This window comes from Odontesthes bonariensis, chromosome 6 (assembly GCF_027942865.1).
Source record: "Odontesthes bonariensis isolate fOdoBon6 chromosome 6, fOdoBon6.hap1, whole genome shotgun sequence".
Taxonomy (NCBI): domain Eukaryota; kingdom Metazoa; phylum Chordata; class Actinopteri; order Atheriniformes; family Atherinopsidae; genus Odontesthes; species Odontesthes bonariensis.
This window is the reverse complement of record NC_134511.1, coordinates 32,216,283-32,233,943: the sequence shown is the minus strand read 5'-3', so window position 1 is coordinate 32,233,943 and position 17,661 is coordinate 32,216,283. Positions and strand designations below refer to the sequence as shown.

The following is a 17,661-nucleotide window of genomic DNA, read 5'->3' as shown; positions in this document are numbered from 1 at the left end:
CTTTTTAAAACCATTTTTCTGTAGTAACGTTAGTTGAATTCTTAATGTTATTGTTGAAAGTAAATAGACCAAAAAGTACTGGTGCATGGTGAGCCAGGGCTTTCATTAAGGATAAATGGTGCAGTAACATTCAGGGACATGAAATAGCACTGCCAGGTTGGTGGAATGTGAAACCTCAGCCATTTTCCCTCTGTTTGGCATTCTTTCTTCCTCTGTTTTCTTCTTTTAGTCCAGTCATCAATTTTTTTTCCTCAATCTCCTGTCTTTTCAGGCTTCTTTCAAAGTTGTCCACAGTTAAGCCTCAATCGACATTATTAGATTAACATTCCAACTCAGGCTTGGTCACAGTCATAGATATTTGAATGTGAATTCTTTCACGTACATCCAACCCCTCCCTTATATCAAGTGCAGTGAGAGGAGCAGCACAAAGAGCTTGAGAAAAGGAGCTTTTTGTGTGCGTGTAGGGTGTAAAATTTTCCAGAGAAGCCTATGGGATGCCTTCGCTTCAATAGGGGCAACTTTTGTTTTGCGTGTGAGCCCCCCCCCCCTCTTTTTTCTCCTCTCTGTCTGTCTGTGCCAGAGAGGGGGAGGGTTCGACGGGTTGACAGACATATGCAGCTGGAGTGCAAAGAGGGAGCTGGTCCCACCCCAATGATGCCAGAGATAGAGTGAGAACCAATGACCCAATGAGAGAAAAAGAGAGCTGCTACATTTCCAGCCCTTGCTGCCTGCTTGGGAACCCTCCTTTCTATTAGCACACCTCCTCTGCTCTCCAGTTCTCTCAGCCCTGGAGGTTTTGTTTTCTCGCTACCTAACTTTTTTTGTTGAGTGAGTGAGTGAGTGTGCATATGTGCACACGTACACACAGTGCAGATCAAATCAAATCAAATCAAATCAAATCAAATCAAATCAAATCAAACTTTACTTATATAGCACTTTTCATACCAAAAAGCAGCACAAAGTTCTTTAAAAGAAAGAACCACAATCCATCTCTTGGACTCCTATGCTGGCATTAAAAAGTGAGGATTCTGCTTTTGCCCTCTATCTCTTGTCTTTCCTTGCATAAATACGGCATCTTTGCAAAGAAGAGAGCACCTTTTTGTCCAACTCTGTCAAACTAGCCTCAGATAGCCAGATTTACACCGGATGTAAGGTGAGTTTTCTTTCAAAGTAAAAGCAATACCGGCTCCACTCTTAAAAAGCCCGTTCTACCTCAGATAAACTCAGTTGAAAATATCCCAGGTTATGTGTGCTGCTTGAAAAGTCAGCTATGCAGTCAGTGCTTTATCATGGATTTAAACACGTCTTACATTATGTTTTCTGAAGGACACACCAACAGACAGCAAGAAAGTTTTAAGTCCTAAGATTGCAATATAGCCTACACATACCTCTGTTTTATTCAAGATTGTAGATTAACATTTGATGCATTACGTTTTTTAGATATAAAACTGCCCTGACAATGACAAAAGGGTTTGCGCCATTATTTGGCACATTTCTAAAGGTCAGCATAGAACAATAAGACAATATTTGTAAGACAATATTTTGTAATATATTACCTATTTCATTTAAAAATATAACCTTCCCAAGAATAGTAGCTGTTAATATTGTTTGCTATTTCAATATTTGCATTTTATATTTCCTAGCCGAGCCTATCACATCCGTAAAGCGGGCGGGAACGAACGCGCGCAACAGTTTATTGTGACAGACTCACTGCCTCACTTCCTGTATCTCGGGCGCTAAGCTCGTGCAACTCGACGCAGCTGAGTAGAGGATGGCTGTCTGCGTCTGAGCTGCTGCCTCTGCGCTCACAGAGGGAAAACTCAGCGTAAATAAACAAGGAAAACGTGAGGAGGAGAGGAGGGTAAGGAGAACTTTTCCCGAGAGGAGGATATAGCTGTCACACGTTTCCTCCGGAGGTTCTTGTTTTATTCATTTTTATTTTCGGGAACGAAGGAGGATTTTGGACCATGCCCGCTGAAGTGAAACAGGTTAGTGCCGCTGTGCCTGCTGGTCTTCTCTCCCTCCACTCATCGTATCTTAACCGACTGTTCTCGTCTTTCTCCTGCTCCTAATTGATCCCTCGTTGTTTAGATTGATTTGCATTTCTCTCATTTTTATCTACAGGAATTACTCTTTTTTTTTATCATTTATGTAGCACATTTCAGCCAGTTAAATGTCTGAGATCAGATGGATTTATTACTGTCCTGCAGGAGGATAGCGTGTGTATATCTTTGTGCGCACATATAGAATATGCACTTTGCATTTGTATATGTGGTATGAATGAAGATGCTCAGGTTTCTGTATGAAAACACAGGAACTGGTATGTACTTACAGGACTTGGAAAGCCTTTCGCTGTGTCAGTAGTTGTGCCCATATGTCACATGTTTGGCGGCAGTGTGTGTCTTTGCCTTGGAGGAAAGCAGTTCCCTGACACATTCACGGGCTCAGATGTGTCAGTGGCATCCACAGGATGATGCTCTGATCAAGGAACAAGCAGTGAATTATTGAAACTCTGTCCCTGATCATCGCCTGCAAGGCTCTGAATGAGCCCGGGTCAGGATTTATAGCTCAGGGGCGGTTGTGCCAATTGTGTGAGAGACATGTCATTACACTCTTTTGTCTTTCACTTGCACAGATACCACAGGAATGTGCTTTTGTTAGCTCCAGTGAGTGGGTTACCCTGTCTGTGTGGGTGTGTGTGTATACCAGGGCATGATGTGCATACATTATTGCAAGTGTTTCCTGTGTTTGAAGCGCATCCACAGGCAGCCCACACCATCTCAGCACCCGTTCTCTGGCAAGCTTGGCAGCACTCAGATGCACAAAAAAATAGAAAAACAGATACTAGAAAAAAATAAAGAGAGTCACAAAATATAATATTAGGGAATTATGTTAACTTGTCATGAGGGCTATTCCCCTCCCTTGGGACAAGAGGGGTGGAGTTACCAAGCTCCTGTCTGGGAGCCAGAAACATTCTGTCATCTTTCCGCATTGCTCCGATAATGATATGTTAACAGTTGCCCCTGTGGATGAGTGCCACCTGATAACTGGAAGAGCCCAGGCCAAATAGAGAAGCTGATTTTTCTCACTAACAAGCACTTTGTTCTTTCCATCCAGAGGGTTCTGATAAGTTGGGACACTGGACTCCAAGTGTGCTGACAATCAAATACGGAGCAAAAGTGACCTGTTGCAATCCAGGCTCGGATTATGTTCATGAGACAAAATGTGTGACAAAAGGTTGAATTATGTCCTCTTCAAATATATCCCAGAGTGGGTCCGGAAAGTTGCCCCCTCGTATCTGTGACCCCTGTAAGACCGAGATGACTGGCATACTTTGTGCCAAGCCGGCACTCAGATGTACATTCCTCAGTTAGAGTCACTGTTGGCTCATGTCACACTCAAGCCATAAATGGATCAATGTCAGTGTCCATGATGTTGTTTTGACTGTCGTTCTTTTTATGCTGTCAAGCCTTTAAGAGCTTTATGGAACAGGAGCTGAGTTGTCATTTAAATTCTTTCCAGTGCCCCTTTTAGCAGTGATGCTCTGCACTATACTCCATATGTCCCTCAAGATTTCCAGTGGCTTTAACTCAATTGTTATAATCAGAGGAATATTGATAGCAAGGGGAAATGAGAGAGATACTGCTCTTTCTTGACCCCATCTTAATGCTGCAGCAGAGCTTACAATGAATTAGTTTGAGCCCACTGAAGATTACTGGATAGCCCACAATTAGTGGGGGAGCCTGCACCAGTCTATGTCTGAGTTAAAAATAAAGTGGCCTTCGTTTTAGAGCTGCACCAGCAGGGTAGGGCCAGAATCCTCTGAATAAAGCTGCAGACGCTGTAGCATCTTTGACTCGTGCAAAATAATAGAACAGATTTGTCGTGAAGGAGAAAAGAAAACATTATGAATAATCCAGAAGTCATCATCTTGCCAAGGCCTTGCAAAACCTGACTTTACTTTTTCTCCGCAAGCGAGAAGGACCCAGCTGAATAACAAAATAATTCATCTGTGATTCAGCCAAAGACTAAAAGAGGTCTTGTCTTCAGACTGTGGGTTACTGCCAGATTCCTGACAGCAAGCAGAGGTTTCAGATGCAGCTACTGAGCCCCCCCCTCTCCAATGCTGTTTGATTTCTTACTAAAATTTAAAAGCTGTCAGACTTCTTTCTGCGGGGGTGTTTTTGTACGACAGTTCGAAAGCCCCTGCCTGTCTTTTTCCATTCCTTTCCTTAGGCTGCAGAGAATGATGCGCAAATCAATATTTGAAGACATTTAGAGCATGAAGAGTGCCATCGTTTGAGGAAGGGAGGTCATACAACAATAATGCCAATGACCGGAAACATATAAGCATTCAATAGCTGCGGAGAGTCCATCAATACATAGGGGAGAAGGGGGGAGGGGGGTGTCTTAAATGCTGCTGTGTTTTGAAGGCGTGTATGTCTTGAAAGAGGTCCGATCATATGGCGATGCACGCCTGGTGACTACTTATACCAGATGGCCTCCCCATCACACAGCCTGTCCTTACAGGCCATACTTCCCATGTTTCCCATACCATGGCTTGACATGTTCCAGGATCTTCCACCCCGCCCACTGTCCATACCGTACTTCTTTCACTGGGTGCCTGATTTGGTTTTCGGTAACTTGAACTTAACTGAAGAGCAGAAAGCTGACACCATATGTACATCCACATGATAAGTACCTCCCTGCCAAAGCACCCTATTTCTCCTATATGCTCCTATGATACAATATTCAATGGTGTGAAATTACATCTTTGTTATTTCTGTTTCTACTAAATACTTTATCTTCTTGTAACTTGTCATTATCAATACCAAGTCCTTCATTATCTCAGCTGGCTTGAATTGTTTTTAATTGTATGCTCTGCCATTATCTGATGTTAATTGGCTGAGCTTTGGCTGCAGGATAAAAATAAGAGAATTTGCTGATAATAATTAGATTTATTCAGTTAGAATTGGACTACCTTTGTTTTTTCTCTCTGCAAAATAGGTAGCAGATTAATTGATCAAGTTTAAATATTTTTGATTAAAAAAAAAAAGAAAATAGTTGATGTTAGAAGTCAGTTGAATAAGACCCATCCAAGTTGATTACACATTTACAAGAAGGTTTTTTTTTGAAAGATGATTTTGATTACTTAAGAAACGTCTCCTTATGCATCTCTTATCCAGACTCACCCTCTGGGTTGAAACAACACAGTCATGTGAAAATAATATCAAATATCCATATATGATGTACTATAAGCTGTTGTCTGGATCTGATGAATATTCCCTCAGGTTTATGGTGTTTACCCTGTGGTTGTGATCTGTGGAGCACCAGGGTTCTGTGCCTCTCAGCCCTTGGCACCACAGAGCTCCCCCATCCCCTCTGCCTTGGCTGCCCCTCTGTCTGTCCTAACCCATTTGGCTGGCTGAGGGTGTGACCAATGTAGGCCTGCACCCGATCTCTCACTGTCGGACCACTGGCCAGAACCATAATGCTCTCTCAGCTTTCATCATCACTCTGATGGAATTAGAAAAAGGTGAGTGTCAGTAAATTGGAAGGCTGAAGTAGAGGCTGCTGGAGAATGATGTCTGCATCCTTCTACCTTTGGAAATTGCATTTGGGTGACGGAGCGGTGCATTAATGAGATGGCAGCTTATTATCTTGCCATAGCTCTTGTTTTTGTTTTACCTATTCAGTTCCTCATGGCACCTGTTATAAAAGCAGATTGGATACACCATGAAGTCTGGATACGCGTGTATTTCATGAACGTGATTATTTTCCATTCACTTGTTAATGACTGTTTAGCTGATTTATGTTTTTTTTGCTTTTACAGATGCCAAACATGGTAAATCCCTTAAAGGTGTAGATATGTTATCAGCCCACATTCGCCTCAACACACAAATACACGCAAATATCCACTACAGCCGACAGAGGAACATCACGTGGATCCTCATCCTTATTTACTTTGTTTTTGTCTGTGGGCTGGTTCCTTCTAACTGTCCAATAAGCACCTTCCTATTTTTGCTGCTGGAATCCAGCAACAACAGCCGTGTTTTTGATCGAGCAGATAAGAAAGCCCCAGAGAAAGCAGACAATGCTCTGTCACGTTGTGAGGCTGACCAGAAAGCTGAGGAGGAGGAACTCATCGCTCTCTCAATAAAGCACATCTGCATTAAGGCTGTAATTATTGCAGTCACAGTATTTACATGATAATCTCCTGTTCGGAAGGTGGTGTGAAAGATAAAAACACCACTCTTCTGTTAGAACTGTACAGGGTCACAGAAGAAGGAAAAGGCTCCTCTTCTTATTGACTCAGTCCGCTTTCATGTCAACCTATACTGGCTGAAAGGCAGTGTGGGCGTGTTTGTACATGTGCACTTGTCTGTGCAAATTTTCAGGGACTTGTCTGTGTGTGTTTGCATTTGTCACAACTGTAATTGGTTTTGCCGCGGGCACCGTGGTTTAAGTAGCACATGTGGCAGCTCTTTGGGCAGCTTAATAATCCTGGTGATCTTTAAAGCTGGTGATCGATGTCACTGTGAGCTGCAGATTCCCATTTCAGAGCACCTGACAACCAGACTGCAACTGTTTCAGTGTTTTATTGATAGTACAGACTGAATTTTTTTCCCAGGAGAAGTAAATGATTGTTTGAATGTATACACGTAAGCAGTGCAAGACACACACTGTTAATGGATCCGTTTTGACCTGAATAAAAAATACTGTAAGTGCATAATTGGCTGCACATTGTAGGATGCGTCTTCATTTTCATCTTCCTCGAATCCATGCTTAGATCACCCCTGCGAGCCAGATTTTTGAGTCTGCGATCGGTCAGATTCTGGGGCCCTTTTAAAACGAAGTGGGGTTTGCTTGACAGTTATGTGTAGTTCGCAAAGGCTCCACCCCCCTTCGTACTGCAGCTGGGGATCTCTTCGAGGGGCCTTGAGGGGGAAGGTGAAAGTTCTCACAAAGCTTCCCTGAACCAGAAATGCAATAACAAACGCTCTCCTACCTCTTTCTTTCTCTTATCATCCCCCCCCCCCCAGTACCATCCACATTGTGCCACCAGTACAAGCAGCGGGGTCTGATGTCTCAAGCTCCTGTTCCATGTTTAGTCTGGCACTTTCTTTTGAGGGATTAGCCCACTTCCTGCCACTGGTCCGGCCGGTGGAAGCAGTCGGTACGGTGGGGAGAGCATTGATCCTCCATCATCGCACCATCTGTCTCATGCTGCCTTTTGGGATTAATGATTCCCTCAGACAGCTCTTTAGCTGGCTCTGTCCATGCTGACTGACCATTCAGATCAGACTGTCATGTGGCAGGACGAGGAACTTGCATGCACCATCCTCCGTGTGTTTTAATGCTTTAAGGAGACTTTGTGTTGTTTAGGTTTTTGAATGTCAACAAAAAGCTTCTTTTGTTCAGTCTGATATTGGAATGGAAAATTAAAGTTCAGCTGCTCAATTACATCAGCCTATTTATTTTTAAACATCATTTTCAGTAACTTTAACTTTGGTCAAACATTTTATTGGTTCAGTGGTACAATGTTTAAAAAATGTGGTCAACTGTCAAGTATACATTGAAACAAGAAGTCTGTATTTTCACCACAGTCAGATATGTTGATTTTTGATCAGTAATTGCAGTCAAATTGGCAACATGTTATCCTAAATCAGTGTTGACAGTGAAACTGTTCAAAACCTCTTTCATATTTTTGCAGCAGGCCCATATTGGCTCAGTGTGCATGAGAAACTCGTGTACATGTAACTGTAGTAGATGCATGTCATGCCCACTCAGAGCTCCGTCACAAAGCCTTTTGGGCAGTTGAAGTGAAGACTGGCCGTTACTGACCCACTGGCGGTTGAAGTGCGCTGATGAGGTCCAGTACTTCATTAGAATGCTGCGCTGAATTCCACAACAACACACAGTACTTGCTGTATCTGCCCATGGCCTGGGTCCAGAGAGAAAAATAAAAAGAGAATGATAGAGTAGGATGGAGGGAAAGTCCAAACCACTGTAAGCTGACCCGCGCTAGTGCCTCAACAGCCCCTGCTACAGCAACCTCCTCCGTATCAACCACAGCTCTGGCCACATTACTGGCAACACACAAACATTATGGTGACCAATGGCAAGAGTTCAGCCAAACCGAAAAACACCGCCTTCTAAAGTCTGAAGGATAGAAAAAAGGTGCCGGTACTTTGTGTGCATCTGATTTTCTGTGATGTAGCTTTTTACAATAGAGGCATCTAGATATTGCTCTGGCTGTCATATGCCATTACATATGATGGCACAGCATTGTTACACATCTCATAATCTCTTGCAATGTGCTCGGCCTGTTCCCAGAGGAGCCACTGGTTAACAATGGAGTGTTGCGCCTCTTCGCACATTCCACAAGGCTCTATTGAGCTGTCTAATGAACCTCTGCTGCATGCGTGGCCTGTGCTGGCTGCACCACGAAAATACCATCTCGCCCCATCGCACCCCCTTATATTCAATTTGTTTGGAATGAGTAATATGCTGTGAAGTGGAGCATGGTGCAGTGTTGATCTGTGCCAGCCAGGTCTGCGGATATGGAGGGACAAGTGCCAGCCATCCGTGGAAGGTGCTGTACTTAACACTCTGCGCGGGGTTGGATGGCATACAACCTCGGCCCCGTGGCGTAGGCTTTAAGAGCTGCCAGTATCCTGTTGCTCCAGCCAAGCAAGCTTTTAGTTTAGTAATAGGACATGTTGTCTGTGTGCTATTTTCTTGAAGAGAGGGCAGCTGAAAGGTGGAGCGAGGAAGTTGTGGCAGATTTCAGTTGCAGGCCAGCAGGAGCCACAGTGGGCATGCAAATGCAGCACACTTTCTTTCCGTTGTAGCTCTACCCTGCACGATTTGTAGGAAATCACACCCAGGGGGTATTTAGAGTAAACACAGAAAAAGCAAAGTGATATAGACCAATTCTCTCAGTTGCAGTCCCAGTTTTTTGTTACAGCCATTATTTAGCACTTTGCCACATAAGAGTTCATTATGAATTATATATTGGTGTAATACAGCAGCTTGAATTACATTTTTGCTTTATTTGCCAAGATAATAACAGAAGAGTGTCTGTCAATGCCAGATGGGGGGAATATATTAGCATTTGAGCCACTAGAGCGCCTTTTTTTTTCATCACTTTATGATGCATCAAATGCTGTTCTCCTAACTGAACTTTAATGGACCTCCCCATAACACTCACGTGGGTATTTATTTCACTGTGGCTTTTTCTAAGTTGCTGTTGGTTACCAAGCTGCTTTCCTGGGTGCTTAGAGATTCAAGGAGGAGCTCAATTTTAACATCCTCGTTGGTCAGTAGCTGTACTCAGGCATGTGGGTTTCTTTTTCTTTTGTAACTCCTCAGATTCAGGTCTTGTGGAAAAGAGTGCCACAAACCCTGCAAAGTTCTCAAAGTTAAGCAAACAAGGCCTGTTGATACAGACCTCCTTGAGTTCCCAAATTCTTTCCATCATATTCTGGTACAGTTAAGAAAGGCTTAATCCAATCAAAGCCATTCTTCGTCTGTTTTTGTGCTCTGTCTCTCTTGAATCAGAGTCTGTGTAAATAAGGGGGTGAAGGAGTGGTCAGCTGCAGCGTCTGTTGTTCATGCTGCAGCAAACTAGCTAAATACTGGGGGGGCTGTGTTTTTGGGGTCATGAGCAGCTACATTCCAGACTTGAATTGTCAGTTGGGAGCACTCCAGCGCCAAGCCATACCGCACCACCACTGTTTTTTGTGTGCCACTTCCCCTCGGCCCTTCTGCATAAATTGCCTGAAATACTGGTGCTAATTATGGCTGCCGGTGTCAGTAACTTGCCAGCAGAACACACATCAATGCCCTCCTTGTGCAGCGCATAAGCGTCACTTACCGTTGAGCCATGAGTCACAGGAGACCCGACTGAGTGCAACCTTTCCCCGATTCCTTCATGTTCTCACGCTGCTCGTGTTGTGACATGGCCTTGTTAAAATCCTGCACCGTAAATGGTGCTGAAAGTGACGTGTGCTGAGTGCTTCTACTACCTACTATAATTACAGTACCTGCAGAAACCTCAGATCCTCAATGCTTTTACGGATGAAAAAATTTTTTGGAATAGAAGATTACCTTAGTTGTGTGGTTTTCAGTTCTCTCGTGATTTTTCTGGGGTATGGATCCATGGATGTGCCGGTGAATTACACGTGTAAGTGTATTTGTTTGAGTGCAGGTTGTGTACACTTTTCGCATGGCTCATTTTAGTAGTCCCGTGTCAACACATAAACAGAATTATTAAATGGATAAGCAGTTTGCTGATCCAGTACATTGAGCCTGACAAATCAATGGACATCCTCTAACTGATGCAAAATCTAGTAATATTACCATTAGGCTGAATTGATTGCCATGTTGCTTTGCATGATACGGTATGATGATCAATATGATAAACTTTCAGTTGAGAAATTTCTCACACTTCTTAGTATATTGAGATATAGTCCAATATTATCTACCCAGACAACATGACTGATAATAAATAATTAATAACAATTGTATTTTTGCAGTTATGCCATTTTACATATGATCAAATGCAATATAAGCTGCTATATAAGCGGTGACAAAAACAATGAAATTATTCCAACCAATGTCTCTGAAATATGATCATCGCAACAGGCCTGTGAGTTGGACACTAAATCTGTGGGACTGCCTTCAAAGGGAAGGGTATTTTGTCCCCTTCCATGTTGTGGTGTGGAAATCACACTGTGAATATGCACAGAGACCAGTGTGAAATTACAGGCCTCTGTCCACTACAATCTGAAGCTTGCAGGCAGCAGGGCTGGCGTGATGTCTCCTGCACTCTGTGCCTGCAGCGCCTACGCCACGAGCTGCTGCCGTTGTGCTCTACTCTTGTCTCTGTTGCAAATAAGCCTCCTGTCTTTTCTCTCCAACAAACCTAATTATCTCTCCCTCTCAGCCAAAATGCTTTTGCTTATTTTCCTCCACAGCTGTGCATTTTAAGAAGTCTTCACTACTTTGAATAGCGTTTCTTCCACAGTTTTTGTAGTCGAATTTGTGGCTATCTGGTGCCAGTTCACAGCACCTGATACCTCAGAAGTTTGCTTCAAAGTCAAGCATATTAAGAATGTCTCGCCCTGTTTGTGTGGTTGCAGGGTCTGGAGCAGGTGCTACAGAGTGAATCTCTCTCTCTGGGATGGAGCTGATGTCAGCAAGATACACTTTAACACTTGGTTTCTTTGTTTTATTCACTGTACAGCGTCTGCGTGTGTCTTCTTTCCGTCCATCATGAACGCCATCGTTATAGCCATGTAGCAGCGCTGCTGGAGTGTGCAATGAGGTTGTGAAGTGGGTCACACTGTCTCTGGTGCTGAAACTCCTTTTTGCTGTCAGAGGAGGATATTTGAGCCAAACAGCAGACTGTACTCTGACTGTGTCTTTAAACATTTCTGAGTATTGAAAACTGTTGTGAGATACACTATATTGCAAAAAGTATTCATTCACCCATCCAAATAATTTAATTCAGGTGTTCCAATCACTTCCACAGGTGTATAAATTCAAGCACTAAAGCATGCAGACTGCTTTTAGAAACATTTGTGAAAGAGTGGGTCGCTCTCAGGAGCTCAGTGACTTCCAGCGTGGTACCGTGATAGGATGCCACCTGTGCAACAGGTCCAGTCGTGAAATTTCCTCACTACTAAATATTCCACAGTCAGCTGTCAGTGGTGTTGTAACAAAGTGGAAGCGACTGAGAACGACAGAAACTCAGCCACGAAGTGGTAGGCCACATAGAATAACAGAGCGGGATCAGCGGATGCTGAGGTGCATAGTGCGCAGAGGTCGCCAACTTTCTGCAGAGTATATCTCTACAGACCTCCAAACTTCATGTGGCCTTCAGATTAGCTCAAGAACAGTGCGTAGAGAGCTTCATGGAATGGGTTTCCATGGCCAAGCAGCTGCATCCAAGCCATACATCACCAAGTACAATGCAAAGCATCGGATGCAGCGGTGTAAAGGACGCTGCCACTGGACTCTAGAGCAGTGGAGACGCGTTCTCTGGAGTGACGAATCACGCTTCTCCATCTGGCAATCTGATGGACGAGTCTGGGTTTGGCTGTTGCCAGGGGAACAGTACTTGTCTGACTGCATTGTGCCAAGTGTAAAGTTTGGTGGAGGGGGGATTATAGTGTGGGCTTGTTTTTCAGGAGCTGGGCTCGGCCCCTTAGTTTCAGTGAAAGGAACTCTGAATGCTTCAGCATACCAAGAGATTTTGGACAATTTCATGCCCCCAACTTTGTGGGAACAGTTTGGGGATGGCCTCTTCCTGTTCCAACATGACTGAGCACAAAGTAAGGTCCATAAAGACATGGATGAGCCAGTTTGGTGTGGAGGAACTTGACTGGCCTGCACAGAGCCCTGGCCTCAACCTGATAGAACACCTTTGGGATGAATTGGAGCGGAGACTGTGAGGCGGGACTTCTCGTCCAACATCAGTGTCTGACCTCACAAATGCACTTCTGGAACAATGGTCACAAATTCCCATAAACACACTCCTAAACCTTGTGAAAGCTTGCCCAGAAGAGTTGAAGCTGTTATAGCTGCAAAGGTTGATGTCATATTAAACCCAATGGATTAAGAATGGGATGTAACTTAAATTTTATATGCGTGTAAAGGCAGATGAGCCAATACTTTTGGCAATATAGTGTACCTTCATCCTGGTGACTTCAATCATCATGAGCCAGTTGTAAACATGCAGCAGAACCAGTGCACTCAATATAGTGTTTTGTTTACACGGTTATTTTTCTCTTTCGAAGTTACATCTTTTGCCCGGGGGTTTCAGCTTGGCTGCTCTGACTGATGAGTGTTTGGCTGCTCATGGATCTTTCCGTCCTCCCTGGCAGGCAGAGCTGCCTTAATTGTTGCATACCCCTGGAACGTGCCTCGCTAATAGGGCTGTTGTTCCAAATCAGTAAGCACTATGTTTTCTCTCTTCAATATCCCAGCTTGAAGAAGCAGGGCAGCCTTGATGATGCAACAAACTGCTTCGGTTTTAGCCTGCAGGAGGCAGGGCGGCATTAAAAAAAAATGTTTCGTGCCTCTTTCAGATTGTCTGATGTCAAACTGGGATCCAGCAGTGATGATGATTTGATGGTGATATCTGTTGGTCTGGGGCTTGAATAGCAACAGATTTGACAAAATATGACAGTTACAGAGATTAATTTCTTCGACTCTGACAGCCTACAGTATTTCATGCCAGAGGAGCAGAGAATCTGCTTTGATGCTGCTCCTGAGAAGGCTTTATAGGAAGGTTTGTTTGGTTTACTCCATTACTGATGCTGTTACACTCCAGTAAAGTAGCTCAGTGAACACTCAGTCTTAGCTGTTAATCCGCTTCGACATCGCTGAGCACTCACACAGGTAAAAGGTCCTGTATAGATTGCGGTCATGCTGAGGCTTTTCCCATAAAACTCCAGAGATTTGCATAAAATGAGCTTATTGCTCACTCTGGACCTACTGGACTGGATTCATTGTGGATTGAACTGGGAATGCCACCATTCACTGAAAGTGTCTGAGGGATGACTCATCGTGTGTTGTCCCATGAGTCTGTAGAGGTGATTTGTTAACTGGAACAGCAGCGGTCTAAAACCTCAAATGAGTCATGATCCACGTGATAAGCCCCTGTCCCTCTCCATCCCCTTTTACCTTCTTCTCTAATCATAGCCCAGTCTTTGAGCAGCAGATGAGAGGAGGTTAAACAATTTATATTATTTTGTTCCACACTGCTGACTTCCTTTGTTGCTTAATCTTTGTTTTGGTTTTGAAGCAAGTGCTGAAACCCCAGGCATGGAAAACAAACCTCTAACAGTAAGGGATGTGAGCACCTTGTCACCATATGGGGGCTTGGGATTCCTGGAAATGACTGTCTAATCTCTACAACTTGTTAGGAATCCAAAGGCCTTGGTTTTTGGGAGACTATAGCGCTCCACTCACCACACGACTTCTCCTTTGCCGTGCAGTGTGGATACGGCATTTGCAGCGCCCCTGTAGCACTGTGACCTCTGAAACATTGGGAATTCACATAGGAAATCCACTGTGTTTATGTAGTCAGCTTCATCTTTAGGTTTTTAGACAGAACCTGGTTTCATCCACTTTAAGTATTTGATTTTATCGCCCTCAAATATCCAACTGCACATCGAGGAGGTTCTTCCTCTGTGCAGGGCAAGCATCAGCAGATTTGGAAGGAGTTAGACCTGGTCGGTTTTCTGATTTGTTGCTTTGGCTGAGAAGGTGTCACGTCTGCTTAAGTAAAGTAGTTATGTGCCAGATATCACTGGCTTGTTCCTGTGCTGTATCAAAGCAGTTCGGTAGCTTTGTTATTGTTCAGGGAGGTCCGGAACAGGCTTGCCAAATGGCTTCTGGTGATTCAAGGTTGCCTCTTTTCCAAACTGAGTAATGCCCTCATTTCCTTGCTAGTGACAGAAGAATTAATGTGGGATGGATTGATTTACACACTTTTCTAAAGTGATTGTAGTATTTATTTGTTTATTGTATCTATAGAATGTTTTCCTTGTATATTTTACCTTTCATAATATTTGCATTTACATTACAACATTACAGAAAGAGAACTTCTTTAGCCTTTTAGTACAGTGCAGTGGCTGTTGCAGTGTCACTGATGATTATTTTTTCACTATGGTTGCAAAAATCATGAACTTAATAGATAATGGTGTCAGTGAGTGGTACAAGTGAGAATCAATGGTTTGCATGACACATCACTCTTGCTCAGAGCTGTTATTAGTGTGGTGATTAAATGTAGAAGTTTCTCACAGTTGTGTTTTGGAGCTTGTTGGGTGTGGGTATGTTGGCTACTTATTACATGACATGTTAGGTGGAGCATAAACATTTACAGCCCCCCCCCCCCCCAGTTTATAGAATCACTTGTGGTCTGTTGCATGCAGTTTTCTCTCGCATCCATGACTGATAATCTGGAACAGACTGTTCCCTGTTTGATACATTCCACAGGTTTAACTGAGGTCTTCAGATATCATCCATCTTTTCTGTCTTTGTTAAAATAAAGAAATAAAAAGTTGTTTTCATCATTTTGAGATATTGCCTAGTTTCTTCTTGAGGCCAGTGGACTAATGGGCTTTGGTCTGTGGAATTCACTTTAGTGTTTCCCCCCCTCATTGGGCCATTTGCTGAGGCCCAAGGAGGGCAGACAACAATAGGCTTCATCTGAAATATTCACCATGTCTATGGCATTCCAGCCAGCAGTTGATCTCTGTGGCACTTTAGTGGTTAGATAAAAATCTGCTACGGTTGCAGAGAAAAATACTACCCTGATGCTGCAAGGGGTCCAAAATAAGATTGAGCGTTCATTCTGTTATTGGGTGGTGCCAACTAGTTATTTTGTCTGCCGCCTCACATGCAGCACGTACACTGCTGTCTTGTCCCTCTTTGTTGCAGTCTAAGTTTCAGCCTAATGAAAAGAGGGTGCATCCGAAACAACTGTAACTTATCTTATTTATTTGCTGAAATTGCTGGACAGACTGACTGAGTCCACAGCTCTGCCATTCTCAATGAGAGGGTGATGCTCTAGAGTGCTCAGGTGGTCGCAGCCTCAATATTGTTCAGATGCTCAAAGTAGATGCAGTGAAATCCACAGAAGTCTCAGATGGACGAGAGTCCCCTGTAGAGTCAGAGTTGTCTCTCTCCATGTTTAAAACCCAGCTGTCAAACACAAATATGTTCTGATTGAGAAAATGCCCGCATGGCTGCTCTGAAGCAGACCAGAGGGCATAGGTGTTGAGTCAGTGTACCGCATATACACATGAAAAAAACAATACCTTCTTGTGCTTCTTTGCTTCCTTGTGTGGGTATGAGCTGTATAGACAAGAACAAACTTATAAAGACAGAAACCGTACAACAGGTCAGGATATTTTTTTTATAGGAGAGATCTGATTGAATTAAGTTTTGGGGGCAGATACTCAAAGTATTGTGTTGTGTACTTGGTAAATAAGTGATGGTCAGAATGATAGGGCATCTGCGGTCTGTAACATCTCTCCTATACTGTCTCCCATGCCCATCACGTATCAACATATAATCGCCAACTCAAATACACGTCAGCAGGCAGAGCCGTTTTGTACACGGTTTGCAATGTGTCCGACCACCTATGTGTGTGAAAGCTGACATTCCTCCTGAGACAGGAAGGAAGAGGACAAAGCTAAGACCACAAAAGAACTGGATATTAGCAAGTATTGTAGTTAATGCTGTTGGTGTCGGTCCAATCCCCCCCAGTCAGTTCCAATACAGTGCTTTTGTAGCCTCTGCAATCCTGTGTGAAAAGCTGACAAGGACCTTTTGCAAAAACTTGCATTTCTGCCCCTTTTCTTGCAGCATAAAGCTAACAAAAAGCCCAGCAGTTATATTGCATTTGCCCAGTGAAAGGTTTGCTTTCGATTGTTTGCCCGCTTTTCTTTTGCAAAAGCTGGCTTTCTACAACAGAGAAGGCTGTCACTGTCCAGTAATTTTTTTTTCTATACACACAAATAAAACTGTTGTGGCAGTGACGTGTGTGTGTGTGTGTGTGTGCTTGTGTGCCTCTATTGCGATATGCTTGAGACCACAGCTATTTGTGTTTAAGAGACACAGCATTGCCTTGCTGTTTAGCTACTGCTGACACAATAGCTTGAGTCAAAGAGCATAAATGTGTAAACAGATTTATTTCGACTTTCATCAAACATGAGATATAGGGTAGTCAGCCTAGTCAGACAACTACTGAATGGTTTCACGTTCTGATGTCTTTGCTTTATAATGATTATACTGAGCGGCTGCTCAGTATACAGGACTCACAGTCTGTAAAACCTGCAGTTGACGCTGCCTCACACACCTTCAAGGAGATCCTAAACTTCAATTTCATGCATCCTTCTTTATTAGGTCATTTCACTCATTTTACAGCCTGACTTGCTCTACCTGTAAAGGAGATGCATGCCTGAGTCTATGAAATATGCATATCTGGATTCAACATTGTAGTGAGTTATTCTTGAGCTTTTCTTGAAGTAAATGCTGGAGAACTCATTCGTTGCACAGCAGCAAAAGCTCTACACAACTGTAGGTTTGGCCGCAGTCACCTCACACCCTCTGCTCTATTTTAAGCCTTCAGACAGAGGCCCGCTCCCCCTAGACTGGACCCCACTCTCTCTGTGTGGGCCAAAGCATGGGCCTCTCCTCGCCCAAGACATTTACACACACATGCACAGAGCAGCTCCTGCCAGCTGGTGCAAAGGTAATGGCAGAGGTAACCTCCCAGATGGTGCAGCCTCCAAACCATTGCTTAGGATTCATAAAAGTTTGCTTTCTTACAGGAGAACTGACATGTTTGTCAGAGCACACACACACACACACACACACACACACTACCATTCACTTATTCACTACTCTGAACAGTTTGCTTTCTATTTTCAGCTTCTGATTTTGACCTGATGTAGACTAAACACAGACTGAATGTCTGTGGACATTTTGCTTTGTTTAAACACTTAAATCTTGTCTTGTGTAATTCTGTAATGAAGCGTTGCTCAAACTTCAAATGGAACTACTCTGCAGCATTACAGTAGCAGTACCAGCCTCTTCTCTTCATGACGCTCGGGTGAGGAACTGTGGAATCCAACCACA

General features: G+C 43.5%; 1 protein-coding gene across 11 annotated transcripts in view; it reads left to right on the top strand.

Moving 5' to 3' along the window:
• Nucleotides 1-17,661, top strand: part of arvcfb (ARVCF delta catenin family member b) — a 119,915-nt gene that overhangs the window by 16,336 nt on the left and 85,918 nt on the right. The window contains exon 1 of one of the 11 annotated variants that reach the window (XM_075468345.1): nt 1,751-1,988. The exons of 9 other annotated variants lie outside the window; for them this stretch is intronic. In XM_075468345.1, coding sequence (XP_075324460.1) covers nt 1,968-1,988 — 21 coding nt within the window. In that variant the 5' untranslated portion in view covers nt 1,751-1,967. Of the gene's footprint in view, nt 1-1,750; nt 1,989-5,357; nt 5,537-17,661 lie in introns of those variants that run through there. One more of the 11 variants, XM_075468346.1, reaches the window with a different exon arrangement.